The 13095-nt window shown below is 49.9% G+C and overlaps 2 protein-coding genes across 2 annotated transcripts; both read right to left on the bottom strand.

Moving 5' to 3' along the window:
• Nucleotides 1-162: 162 nt before the first annotated feature.
• On the bottom strand, nt 163-5423 carry TMEM129 (transmembrane protein 129, E3 ubiquitin ligase). The gene is made up of 4 exons (XM_081932941.1): nt 4967-5423; nt 3592-4069; nt 2537-2696; nt 163-2050 (listed from the first exon to the last, which is right to left on the bottom strand). The coding sequence occupies exons 1-4, from the start codon at nt 5172-5174 to the stop codon at nt 1802-1804; spliced, it is 1095 nt and encodes a 364-aa protein (XP_081789067.1). The 5' UTR covers nt 5175-5423; the 3' UTR covers nt 163-1801.
• A 2791-nt stretch (nt 5424-8214) lies between these two features.
• On the bottom strand, nt 8215-13053 carry NDUFA4 (NDUFA4 mitochondrial complex associated). Its single transcript, XM_081932939.1, has 4 exons — nt 12852-13053; nt 12305-12393; nt 9271-9331; nt 8215-8458 (listed from the first exon to the last, which is right to left on the bottom strand). Exons 1-4 carry the CDS (start codon nt 12969-12971, stop codon nt 8402-8404), a joined length of 327 nt encoding a protein of 108 aa, XP_081789065.1. The 5' UTR covers nt 12972-13053; the 3' UTR covers nt 8215-8401.
• Between the last annotated feature and the right edge of the window lie 42 nt (nt 13054-13095).

Below are 13095 nucleotides of genomic sequence, written 5' to 3'. Positions count from 1 at the left end.
AAACGAGGCAAAACTCACTTAAAGTCATTATCGATTAGCAACGGAAAGTTTGGCCTCAATTGTGATCATAAGTCGAAGACCACCTGTATAAATGAATTTGAAATTGAAAGGAATAGTAATAACAGGACTCAAACACCGGAGAAATAAAATAACAGACAAGAATTGTTCGAACTCAAAAGTGGCAAAAAATTTATTTGGTAGAATAAACAGGATCGCTCGTAAATATAATACTGGATAATACTTTCCAAAAATTTCTCAACTGAAATTATTAATTTTTAATAATAAGTTCATGTTACTTCTATTTTACTTCTTCAATTAAAAATTTCTCCTATTCTATTGCACAAACCAGGAAGAGAGGTTGGGGGGGGGGGGGGGGGAGGGGAATGATTTAAAACTTCTAGACTTAGCCAGAATTCTCAGTGGCGGTTGTACCGCTTGGGAAGTTCTGGGAATTGAAGTCTACACACCTGGGGGAAGCCTAGGTGCGTAATATAAGGTGCAGTTTGTACCCCATTTTCACATAACCAGCTGCATTTGCGAAACCAACATCTTTTTGCTGGCGTGCCTCCCCCAGACCGACGATGAATTCATGACATTTGGGGGGGGGGTGGAAAAAACGGACAGGAACTGCACTGATTATTTAAAGAAAATAAATTAATTAAAAGTTACAGGGATGTTTGTGGAGGAGACACGTAAGGGGCACTTTAAAAATTTCATGAGTTTCTTCGCTTGAGATAATAGCATGCTGTTTCTCAAACTTGGCACTTGAAGAGGGGTGGACTACAACTCTCAGACTTAAAGCATGTTGGTTGGGGGATTCTGGGAGTGAAGTCCACCTTTTTCAAGCTCCTGAGATTTCAGACCCGCCTATCTCAACCCAAAGACAAATAGAAACTAGTTAAAAACTCAACTTCAGCTCAAACTTAAATTCATCTTGCTGACAAACAATTGTTGACTCATATTTGTTGTACTAATAAAGGAATTTCACTTCCATTTTCCCTTTGCAAAGGATGCCGACTGATTAATACACTTGGTGAACCCGAGTTAGGAAACTGTCAGAAAAAGACAATTTCAAGTATGTCATTCTCCCTTTTCTTTTCACCCAAAGTTCAGCCTTCCTAAATCACTTAAAAAAAGTGATTTTTAATCCCACCAGTTCCCAGGCCGTTAATCCGTTTCCTTTCCCGAGAAATACTCTCCGGAAACACTGCAATAATTTAGATAATCATCATATATATATATATCCATACGGAAGAGATCTCTCTCTTTTAATGCCGCTAAGAGAGGATTTGCAGACTTGGTCTGAATCCGAGGAGTACATAAGGAGAATGTTAACGAGAGCGTTTGTTGCAGAGAGTCCGTCGCCGTCATTCCTGTTTCCGGGATTGGAAAGTTTGGGAAAAAATGGGAATTGCAGACTAAGGCGGAGTGTGGAACAATTCACCAAATCCAGTCCCGATTTAGGAGGCGAAGAAAAAAATCCCTTCCTTATTTTTGAGGAATGCTTGGCATTCTAAAGTAGTGTTTCTCAAGCTCGGCCCCTTTAAGAGGGACGGACTTCAATTCCAGGGATTCTGGGAGTTGAAGTCCACCCATTTTAAAGGGGCAGTGCTCGTGAAATACTGGAGACTCAAAACTGGCATTCAAAAAGAGCAGAACAGAATGGGATTTGCAAAGGCATCAAATAGGGGGGGGAGATTATGGAAATATCTATCCTGCAAAGACAATCCCGGGAGCTATAAGACCACGAACGCCGCAGCCGATTGCATATTTCCTCTCCTATGTCTCTCTGCACCGCCCGTCACAGCACGGAGCAGACGTCCAAAATGCAGAATTTGGCCCGGCAGGTGGGACAAGGCACGTGGCTGGAGAGCCAGGTCTCTGGGTGCTGCTGGTCCTGTTGGCTGGCGAACCACTTGCCCATGCAAAGCAGGCACCACATGGGGTAGCAGAAACACGGCTGGCATTCACCCTCGTGCAGCTCATCGCAGTTCTTCAGCAGTTTGACGTTGGCTGGGGACTGCATGCAGCCGATGCAGAGGTCCAGCTCCTGCAGGGGGAGGACAAAGCAGTGAGGTCATTAAGAAGGCTCTCAGCTGGGTGGTTTCCTTGCAGACGTCTCAGGACCCAAATAGGTGACACCATCAGTGCTAGAAGGGAGAGGGATTTGTGGAGAGAGAGGAAGAGCAGGAGGACTGTGGCTGAGCTGGGTGGTTTCCTTGCAGACGTTTCATGACCCAACTAGGGAACATCAGGAAGGAAGGAACACTGGGGGTCCTTGGTGCTCTCCAAGCTTTTGTTACAGACATCTCATGACCCCATTAGGTAACGTCATCGGTGGCACAGGGGAGTGTGCATAAGCAGAGAGCAAAATCCCCCTCCCTTCCGGCAACAAGGATGGCCTGTCTTTACGAGAAACCCAACATCCTTCCCAACTACCCATGTCAAAAGGGAAAGCAGATCCGCTCAACGCCCGAATCGGTCGTAGGTCGAGGACTGCCTGTCATCCCGTCATCAGGACCGGATGGAAACTCACCTGGTTGCTGGGAACCAGGTAAGGCGGGTTCCTCTCCACCAGGGAGATGAAGGTCTCCAGAAAGAGGTCGCTCAGGCTCTGATGGATGACCACGTTGGCTGCGTTCCGGATGGGGGAGCGGAGCTTGTCCTGCAGTTCCCTGTATTCCGTCGAGTTGAGCCTGGTGGGAAAACAAAGCTCAGGTCCTGATTTTGAGAATAAACAACACTGGATTCCAAAATAAACAAGAAACCGGCATGGTGTTTGAATTCAGGCAGTCCCTGACTTAAAGACGATTCACTTTGTGGACGGTTCCAAGTTACAACGGCCCTGGAAACAGAAAAAGGGACTCGGGAGCCTTTTTTTTCACACTTACGACCGTCATGGGATTTACATTCGGAGGCTAGTCAAAGCGGCTCGAATCTGTGACAGTCGGATCATCCTGGGTTCCTACGATCCCCTTTTGCGACAGGGAAGGCTGATTCACTTAATGTGACCATGTGACTTTATGTACGACCACAATCGAGTCCCAAATTTCTATTGTTAAGCCAGACATTTGCCCCACTGGATGGCCTCTCTCGCCACGGGGGTTAAGTGAATCTCTGTGGTTCTTAAGTGAGTCACATGGCGCTAAGTGAAGCTGGCTTCCACCCTTTAACATAGCTGCATAGAAGGTCGCAAAGAAGAATTACGTGACCCAAGGACGTTGCAATCGCCATAAATACAAGTCAACGGCCAAGAGTCTGAATTTTGATTTCGCGACTGCAGGGATGCTGCCAAGGCCACTTACTTAACGACCATGTAGTTAAAACCTGCTTGGATTCATTTAACAACCATGTGATTAAAAACTGCGAAGATTCACTTAACAACTGGGGGGAAGAACCATTGTAATATGGGGGAAACCTCAACGAGCCACAAAATAGAAATTTGTGGTCGTAAATTGAGGACCGCCTGCATAAATGGAACTGCCAGAGAAGATGACCCACAGTTGCGTTCCAGATTGCTAAATATCTTCGGCTCCAAATTCTAATTAATACCCCCCCCCACCTCCAAATAGATTCATGGAGGACCGTTACCGGATGTCGAAGGGTTTGACGTGGGGATTGACGCTGGCCACGCGGATGGTGAGGAACTGAGCCGGCATGCCAGCGTCCGGCAAGAGCTCCTGCTGTCTCGAGGCTATGACAGATAGCTGGATGTCCCTCTGTGGGGCCACATGGAAGGAGTAGGTGGTCACTTTGATAATCCAGCTGTCGGTCACAATCAGACGGGCCCCTGGCGGCCCCGTGGCAAACTTGTCGATCCGCCGGAATTCAGTGTTGATGGAGGAGGCCACGGTCTGCCAGCTGCCGTGGGGTGACAGAGCGTAGGAGGAGAGGATCTGGACCAGTGGGTGGCGGGACCAGCCGTCCCGAGACCAGAGGAAGGCGAAGGTGACTGTGAGGATCAGGAGGAGAAGGGCCACCGTGAAGAAAGTTTTCCACAGCTCTGGCGCCTGGGAGATGGTGCTCAGCTGTTTTTCGGGCGCCGCAAAACACATGCCCAGGTAATAGCCTAAGGAAGAGAAAAAAGGTCAGTTTGTCTTTCTTTCTTTCCCTCCCTCCTTTCTCTCGCTCCCTTTTTCTTTATTTCTCTTTCATTGGCTCCTTAATTCTTTCCTCCTGTTTTCCTTCCTTGTTCGCTTTCCTTCCTTTTCCTTACCTTCCTTCTTTTTTACTGTCCTTCCTCCCTGCCTCTTTTCTTCCTCTCTCTCACCTCATTCTTCATTCCTTCCTTCCTCTTCCTCCCCTGCCTTCCCCCTCCTTGGGGTTCCCCCTCCCCTTTCACACACAAACTGCCTGTCCCCCCTCTTGGGGATTTTCTCTCTCTCCCTCCCCTTGGGGTCCCCCCCTCCTCTTTTTCCTGCCCCCCTCCCAGCTGAATGCGGGGGTCCAGAGCCAGATCCTAAGCAATGGTTGGGGGGGCGGACAGTCTCCCCTTCCCCTTTCCCCCCCATCCTTGAGAGGCTTCACTCTTTGTTCCCCCCCCCTTTGGGGTTCCACCTCTCTTTTCTACCTGCCCCCTCTTGGTGGGGGCTCTCCCTCCCTCCCCTTGTGGATCCCCCTTCTTTTTCCTCTCCCCCCAGCTGAATGTGGGGGTTCAGAGCCAGACTCTAAGCGGCGGGAGAGTCGACAGTGGCCCCCTGCCCCTTTCTCCTTCCCCCCTCCTGTTCCCCGCTCTTGGGGGACTCGCCTCCCCCTCCTTTCTCCTCCCCCCCACGCAGCTGAATGAAAAGACCCAGAGCCAGAGGCTAAGGAGGGGGTCGGTCCACCCCTTCTCCCCTCCCTGGCCCCCCTCCTTACCTTGTGGCTCCCCCTCCCTGCCTGCACCCCCTTTCTAAGGGGGGGTGTCTCCCCTCCTTCCCTAGAGCCAGGCCCTTCCTCCTCCCGCTCCCCCCGAGAAGCCCCTCACCCAGGGGCAGGGCGGAGTGGGCCAGGAGGGTGCCGGTGCCCCTCCGCAGGTGGTAGTGGACGAAGGCCACGTCCTCGCTGCCCAGCCAGCTGCCCAGCAGGTTCTGCACCGTCAGGCCGGCCAGGTGGAACTCGCTGGGCGGGAAGACGAAGCAGAAGGCCATCACCAGGTAGGCCAGCGTGAAGGTGGCCGCCGCGGGGGCCTCCATGGAGCCCCCCAAAACCTCCCCGCGCGGGTGACGGCGGGAGATGTAGTCCGCACTCCTCCTCCTCCTCCTCCCGCCGCTGCTCTCGCCCGAGGTCCTTCTTCCGCGCGGGGAACTCTGGGAGCTGCAGTCCAACCCCCTTCGCTCTCGAAGTCTTTAGTCCGGCGGAAGCAGAGCGCGAGGCATTCTAGGAGCTGGAGTCCCTCCTCCTCCCGACTCAGCCATTGAAACTCCTCCCTCCTGAGTGGCGGGGGACTTCCGCCGGCGGAAGCAACGCGCGAGGCAGTCCGAGGGTTGAAGTCCTTCATCTCGGCCAGGCACATACGCTTGAGCTGCGAATGACTTCCGCCGGCGGAAGTGACGCGCGGAGCCCTTTGAAGTCCCTCCGCCCGTTTGAGCTCACAGAACAAAAAGAGCCCTACTCCGGGAATGCCGGGAGATGTAGTCCGCCTTCTCTCTTCAGGCCCGCTTTAGCGTGCGTGACTTCTCACGCGAGGAACTCTGGGAGTTGAAGTCTCCCTGCCTCTTCCGCTTCCCCAGCGCCTCCTGTAGCGCTTGGAGTTTTGTTGCAAATGGGATTTCGGGGGTTTGCAAATCCGACCCTCTTCCGGGGGCCAAATTTCCCTTTGGGGGCCCCTGGTTGGCTTGAATGGGGCCCAACAGCCCAATTTGCCTCGCAGAAGTGATTTGTGCCCTGTACATTTAATAATATAGTCTTGGACTTACGACTGTTCGTTTAATGACCACTTTGAAGGGAATAAATAAGAAGTTACTCTTTTATATAAAAGTGCAAAATGTAACGCGAAGGTGTGAGGCTCCTGGTGTTGTTTTTCCCGTGGTAAATTAAACACAAGCGTAAGCAGTGAAGATAACACAGGATTCCTTCGAAATACAGAAAAATAAAGTCTGAAGACAAGGACACCAGTTGGCGAGATGGGAACATCTGCCGCCTAAAATGGAATAACAAAGTGGCACAGATAAGATAAAGGGGTCTGCAGGAAGAGTCACGCTGACCTCCTGAAATGTGGATTAACTTCAAAGAATGACTTTGAAGGGCTCCTTGTACTCAGCCCATTGGGAAGAGTCTGGGAAGGCTGCGCTTGAGACCGCGGTTTCATTTCTTTGCAATAAACCTTTGAATTTTGAACCAGGCGTGTCTTTTTCACATTGTGAGTGTAAGAATTGGGTTTTAATATCTCACAGTTCCAAGTTACTGAAAATGGGGGCTGCTTTTTGCATGACCGTCGCATTAGCCCCCTGGTCACATGATCAAGTTTCGGCAGCTGACTCATCTTTATGACGGCCGTAGCACCCCTGATCTCCTTTTGCAATCTTCTCACCAGCCAGGTCCATGGACAACCCGCTTAACAACCGCGTCACTAACTGAACAAGTGCAGCCATCCTCTTAACCAGTGTCCAGAAATCTCATCAAATTGTCATGATTAGTGACAGAAATTTGGGTCTCGACTGTTGGTCGTTAAGTTGAGGAATAGTTATTGTGAAAAGAAATTGAGCAGGCTTTGGATCTTGAAAGGATTTTCTGGGCTTGCATATAGGGAGGCAACTCTGCTGTGGCTGGAGTTTTTTTTTTCTTTCCCCGTTTTAACTTTAAACCCTTAGCTCTCCTGGTGGCCTCCCATCCCAAACAGACCATTTTTTCCTTGTTAATACCACACTGGGCTATGTCAAACCTCCCTCCAATCACGCTTGGCTTCTAATGAAGGTTTAAGCTTCCTTCAAGCCCAGAATATTTTTATTTCCATTTTAACCTAATGATCTTGGCTCTCCTGGTGGCCTCCAATCCCAAGCAGGTCTCCACCCCTACCCACCCAGCCCACCCGAGCTACGTCAAACCGCCCTCTGATCAAGCTTGACTTCCTAATTCAGGTTTGAGGCCAGATTCTCTTCCAATTTAAATTTCCCAATTTATTCTAAGGCCCTTGGCTCTCCTGGTGGTGTCCCATCCCAAACCTCAAGAGATCTCTTTTCTAGGTCAGCTTGGCACTCAGCCATGTTGAGCCAGATTTTAAATACAGGTGTGAGAATGGATGGAAAGTTGCTCCTTTATCGGAAGCATCAGAAGAATCCTGAAACCCTTTGGGTCAATGGCCCTCAGTGCCAGCCTCACCACCAAGGCCAAGCCAAAGCCACAAACCACCAAGAGCTCATCACTCCGCGCGCGCGTGTGTGTCAGGGCGACCCGGACGTTCATGGAAATAAGCCCAGGCGCCGGACAAATTGCAAAAGACAAGATAAGGCGGATCCTCTTGTAACCAGGCAGGGGGTCAGGGTGTTTCTCATGAACACAGAACGTAAGGGATTGTCATGTAACAGGGGATCTTAGGCGTGGTGCATGTTGTGTGGAACATGTCTGAATGCCTTGTGTGAAACCTGAAAGGCTCCACGATCTCAATCCAACTTGGGAAGGGGGGGGGCTGCCTTTGCACACGCACTTCAATCAACCTCTTCTTTCTTTCTTTCTACATCGGAGTTCTCGGTCGAATTAATGAGCATGCATTTTGGATGTTTTAAAATCTCACATAGGTAGCCGTTCATTTAGCGACCGTTCAAAGTTACAACCGCCTGGAAAAGAAGGGACTGGTTTTTCACGCTTAACCACCTGGTCAAAATTCTCCAGCTGGGCAACTGACTTGTCTTTACGACCGGTGGCTTTGTCCCGAGGCCACATTATCCCCTTTTGCAACCTTCTGACAAGCGGGATTCACTTAAGAACCAGGTCACTAACTGAACAATAGTGGGGATTCACTTAAGAATGGTGGCGAGAAAAGTCATAAAGTGAGACAAAACTCACTTCACAACTGTCTCACAAACATTGGGGGGCTGAATTCTACTCCCAAATCAAGGACTGCCAATAAAAATAGCCGGTATTTATATCTGCCGCTGCAGATACTTTTTATGTTTATCTTTAACTATCTATCTATATCTATTTATCTTGCTTCCATCTCTAATAAATAATATTTTAAAAGGGTTTTTAAGGTTTAATAAACCCAGCTGGAGAATTGTAGGAATTGTCCCACTGATATTTAATTTTTCAAGTGGTTTGTTTATTAATTTTAAGCATGCACGTCTCCAACACATTATTTTTCAAGGCGCTGCACACAAAAATCTCATTTCCTGGATTGTGACGGGTGTATAGGGTTGTGCGGTCAGCTTCCGGAAGACTTTTGCTGGACAGCTTCTGCAAGGACAGTCACGAAACCCGCCTCGTTTTAGAAGTCGGGACGGTCTTTCTGCAGCTTGCTGTAATCCATGTTGATGGCAAAGAACTGGAAGAAGAAAAGAGAATGATGGAGGGGAAGGTGGCCGCTTTTGCAAAAAAAGAGAAAACAACTTGAAACCACATGCGAAAAAATAAATAAATAAAGCACCTAACGATTTTGTACTTCTTTGGATCCCACTTTTCAACCAAAATATGAATTACTGCACCTTTACTAAGTGGCCTTTACTACTCAGTGGCACAGCACTGCTGTAAGTCAATCCGCAAACCCTAATATCTGGACGGAGAGAATTTTGCAACAGGGTGAAAAATTGCCAGGCATCAGGAGACGGTGAGTTGTAGTCCAGCCTTAGGTAGGGAAGCCAGCTGGGTGACTCTGAGCCAAACACCAGGAGACTGGTGAATTCTAGTCCCACCTTAACCACGAAACCTACTGGGCGACTCTGGGCCAATCACCAGGCAACGGTGAGTTCTAGTCCCGCCTTAAATAGAGTAAAAGAGAATAAAATAACCGAGTTGGAAAGGACCTTAGAGGTCATCTAGTCCTTGAGCGAGATATCACCTATAATCAAGATTGTAAAAGACTTGACCTTACAACTTAATCTGTTTTTAGCGTCTTAAGTTTTTATTGTCGTTAGTCTAATGCTAATTTAAACCCAGCCCATTAATCCGTATCCTTTATTACATAAGCTCTATGTAAAATTCAAAGTAAAACACTTTTGAGGGAGGGAGCCCCTTAAAATAGCAGAGTAACGGAATCGTAGATTTGAAGGTCATATAGTCCACCCCCTTCTTGGAATGCCCTGGCAAAGCCTGTCACATACCGAGCGATGTGATTTATTTGACAATTAAAAGCCCTACCTTGTAACGGTGAGTGGGATCGAGGTTGTTCCATGGCTCCGGGTTATTCTTCTTATCCCATCTAGGAGGATAAAAAGGGGAGAAAACAAACACAATCAGGACACTGTAGGAAGGCAGTCCTCGCTTAATGACCATCTGCTTAGTTGTAAGTTACGACAGGCCTTTGCAAAACTACTCGAGACCCACTTCCAAAGTTTTAATGGCCGCACCTCTCTTCTCCCGTACCGGTTTGTGACCTTTATTTCTCATTTGGGACACATAAAAGCCCATGGCGGGTAAAAACGGGCTCACTTAACGACTGTTATTTTTGTTTAACGTTTCATGACCCAACTACCGTGTTTCCCTGAAAATATGACATGTCCTGAAAATAAGGCCATGCCAGATTTTCGGGGATGGGCAAACATATAAGCCCTCACCTGAAAATAAGCCCTAGTGAAGGGGTGGGTATGGCCAGAAGAGGAGACAATCCCACTTCCCTTGTCACCTCAGGGCTTCTCGGCCCCCTAATCGGATCAGCTGAGCCGCTCCGTTCACTAAACAGTTGATTCGCGGGTGCTGCTTAGGACTCTGCCTCCAGCAAGCGCCCGTCGCTTTTACAGCCAATTGCGGCTGCAGAAGAAGCCGGGGGCCAAAGCAAGCAACGCCACATGCCCTCCTTACCTAACGGTGAAAGTCACAGCAGGCCATTCCGTCCACAGAACAGGAAAGGCAGGCATGGAAATCCATACACTTGGGACATCAGAAAGAGGAGACGCCGCTGCCACATTGCAGGAAATCTCTCCCCCCAACCTGCAAGTCATCCTTTCAAAGAGGAGTTTCCCCAGGATGAAGGTGACACAAACGCCACCTCCAGAGACCTCTTCATCCTGGTGAAGCTCCTCTTTCAAAGGACGATTTGCAAGTGGTGGGGGTGGTGGGTGGTTTCTGGGAGATTTCCTGCACTTCGGCAGCGGCGTCTCCTCGCAGGGCTTCTTCCTTGCTGGCTTCTTCCGATGTCTCAGGTGTATGGATTTCCATGCCTACAGGAGGTCGCTTCTCACCTGCATATTCACACGGAAGGCTCGGAATGGGGTGTTTTTGCAAACTGCATGAAAATGGGGAGGGGGGGGATTTTCCTTCCTCTCACCCTGTTCCAAAGCTCAGCACAGACTCAGAACAGGATAAGAGGCAAAATCCCTTCCTTGCCCTTTTCCTGGCGATCGTTCTTTCCTTGGGAGCACAGACGCACATCCCCCAAATGCTCTATCCAAAGCCTCCAGCTTTGCAATCCGTGCATCTGTGCAGAGCTCCCAAGGAAAGGTCAGTGCGTATGAGAGAGAGAGAGATGACTAACCCCCCCCCCCCACTCCCAAGGCAGCCACATCCCTCCATTAACCTGCCTTCCTGCTCCATTCTCCACTGCCACTTGCAGGGCAAGAAAAGTAATTTGTGGGACTACTTCCAACTTCGCGAGATCTTTTTATTTTCTTTTTGCAAGAAGTAGGAAGGTAATTTTGGGTGGGTGGGTGGGTGTTTTTTTGCTATAGTCACACAGACTATTTTTCTTGTCCTGCACATGGAGCAGAGAACGGAGCTGGAAAGCAAATTAATGAAGGGATGTGGCTTCCTTGGAAGGTGTGTGTGTATGTGTGTGTCCGTCCGTCATGTGGGTGTGTCCTGTGGGTGTGGTATGGGTGTGGGTTGGTGGGTGTGTAAGAGAGAGAGAGAGATCAGATCCAATCTCAGAGGGTTACCATATACCAGGGCTGGCGGTGGTGTGCGCTCTCTCTCTCCCTCTCTCTCACACACACACACAGGTTTGATCTTTCACTCTCTCTCCCTTCCTTCCTTCCACTGTGAGGTTTTGCATGGAGGAGCAGATCGCTTCCTGCAGCGATGGCCTCAGCACCCACTTCGGGTGGCAAACAGAAGAGCTTTGCTCTTTTTTTTCCAGGGTCTTTAAAATCCCCCCCCCCCCACCTTCCTCACTTGTCTGCCATAAAATTCTGGGCTCTGGCAGAATTCCCCCGCACGGTTCCCAGGGAGGGAGGGAGGGAGGGAGGGAGAAGGGGTGCGAGAGGAATGGGGAACAAATAGAAAGGACAGCTGGACTCGCTTTCTTTGCACGCTGTGTCCCATGAGAGGCCTGTTAGTGCCAGGAGGGCCAAGAGCCCTGCGTGGCCGGAGCACCAAGGTCAGCAGGGCAGGTGAAGGCCAGGGCGCAAAGAGAACGAGGGTCAAGCAGGTCGTGGGACGGAGAGGGTGGGGCCGCGGGCTTGCTGCCTCCTGCATCTGAAAAATAATAAGACCTCCCCGAAAATAAGACCAAGTGTTTATTTCGGGGGTCAAAAGAAAATAAGACCCTGACTTATTTTCGAGGAAATATGATAGGTAACATCATCAGTGCTAGAGGAGGAGGAGGAGGAGGAGGAAGGGGACGACAACTTTAGGGTCCTTGGATCCTCTGAGCTTGGTGGTTTATTTGCAGACGTCTCATAATCCAACTAGATGATGTCATCAGTGCTTGAACGCTTTGTGAAGGGGGGGAGGACTGTGGGGTCCTTGGTGCTCTTAGAGCTTGATGGTTTCCTTGCAGACATTTCATGACCCAACTAGGGAACATCATCAGTGCTAGAAATGATTGTATATAAATAAAGAGCAAACTGTACATTCCTTCTAGCACTGATGACGTTCCCTAGTTTGGTCATAAGATGTCTGCAAGAAAACCATCCAGCTCAGAGAGCACCAAGGACCCTCCCCTCCCCATGACGCTTGGGGAATTCTTGGAGCTGAAGTCCAGATAGCGTGAAACACAGTCATAAATCACTTTTTTCAATGCCACTTTGAATGGTCACTAAATGAACTATTGATAACTCCCAAGGGTTCCCTGTGTTAAATTTAAGTGTTCATAAAAAAGACGGTTGGTCCTTTTAATCTGTTGTTTTCATCACAGCTGCAAATGACAAATTCAGCTTCAGAGAATTTCTTCCAGTCCAACAATCCACAGTTTGTAGGATAATAAACCAGGTTTAATGTGGGTGTGACAGAGACATACCTGACTTCGGGGCAGAGGAGAGCCAGACGCATCAAATAGAGTCCGGCACCGGCCACCGCAGTACCCATAATTAGGAAAAGCGGAATAAGCTACGAGAAAAGAGTAAAAATTTGGATTAAAAATTAGGAGCAATACAGGAAGTCCTCGGATTTACGGCCGCTTAGTGACTGTTGGAAGTTTGCCTTTGGGAAGGAGAGCGAGGCGAAATTCGTCGTTAAGCGAATCCGCCTCCCCCGTTGACTTTTGCTGGTAAGAAGGGGGCAAAGGGGGGTCGGGCGACAGGCCAGCCGTCATAAAGGCGAGTCTGGGGTTTTGATCACGTGCCGGGGACGATGGGAGCTGGAGTCCAGGCGTGCAAATGACCCCGAGGGTGGGGCTGCACCGGCCGGGGATGACGGGACCTGGAGTCCAGGGACATAAAGGACCCCGAGGATGGGCTACCCAGTCAGGGGATTATGGGAGCTGGAGTCCAGGCGTGGAAATGACCCTTAGGGCAGCCCGTCCCTGTCGGGGACGATGGGGTCGGGAGTCCCGGGGAGCCACTCACGCTGGGCCGATGTGTGACTTGGTGGCGGAGAAAGCCAATCAAGCCCGCGTTGGGGGCGGCAGAGGCGGCAGAGGCGGCCGGAGGGGCGCGGGGCTGCTGAGGCTGCTGCTGCTGCGACATGGCGGCCGAATCAATGTCAAGCCAGGACCCGCGCAGGCACTCAAGTAGCCGCCCCCGCGGAGGACCAGCTCACGAGGCGGATGTGCGCATGCGCCATGGAGAACAAATGTTTTCCTACTCGCCC

The sequence above is a fragment of the Natrix helvetica genome (genome assembly GCF_964273705.1).
Source record: "Natrix helvetica genome assembly, chromosome: Z".
Classification (NCBI taxonomy): domain Eukaryota; kingdom Metazoa; phylum Chordata; class Lepidosauria; order Squamata; family Natricidae; genus Natrix; species Natrix helvetica.
This window is presented reverse-complemented; position numbering and strand designations above follow the sequence as displayed.

Coding starts and splice junctions, on each gene's coding strand:
- NDUFA4 (XM_081932939.1), bottom strand. CDS start 12,971: ATGTCGCAGCAGCAGCAGCCTCAGCAGCCCCGCGCCCCTCCGGCCGCC. Junction 9,332..12,304: donor CTCCTCTGCCCCGAAGTCAG/GTATGTCTCTGT, acceptor TTATCCTCCTAG/ATGGGATAAGAAGAATAACC. Junction 8,459..9,270: donor ATCCCACTCACCGTTACAAG/GTAGGGCTTTTA, acceptor TTCTTCTTCCAG/TTCTTTGCCATCAACATGGA.
- TMEM129 (XM_081932941.1), bottom strand. CDS start 5,174: ATGGAGGCCCCCGCGGCGGCCACCTTCACGCTGGCCTACCTGGTGATG. Junction 4,070..4,966: donor CCACTCCGCCCTGCCCCTGG/GTGAGGGGCTTC, acceptor TCTCTTCCTTAG/GCTATTACCTGGGCATGTGT. Junction 2,697..3,591: donor GTCAAACCCTTCGACATCCG/GTAACGGTCCTC, acceptor TTTTCCCACCAG/GCTCAACTCGACGGAATACA.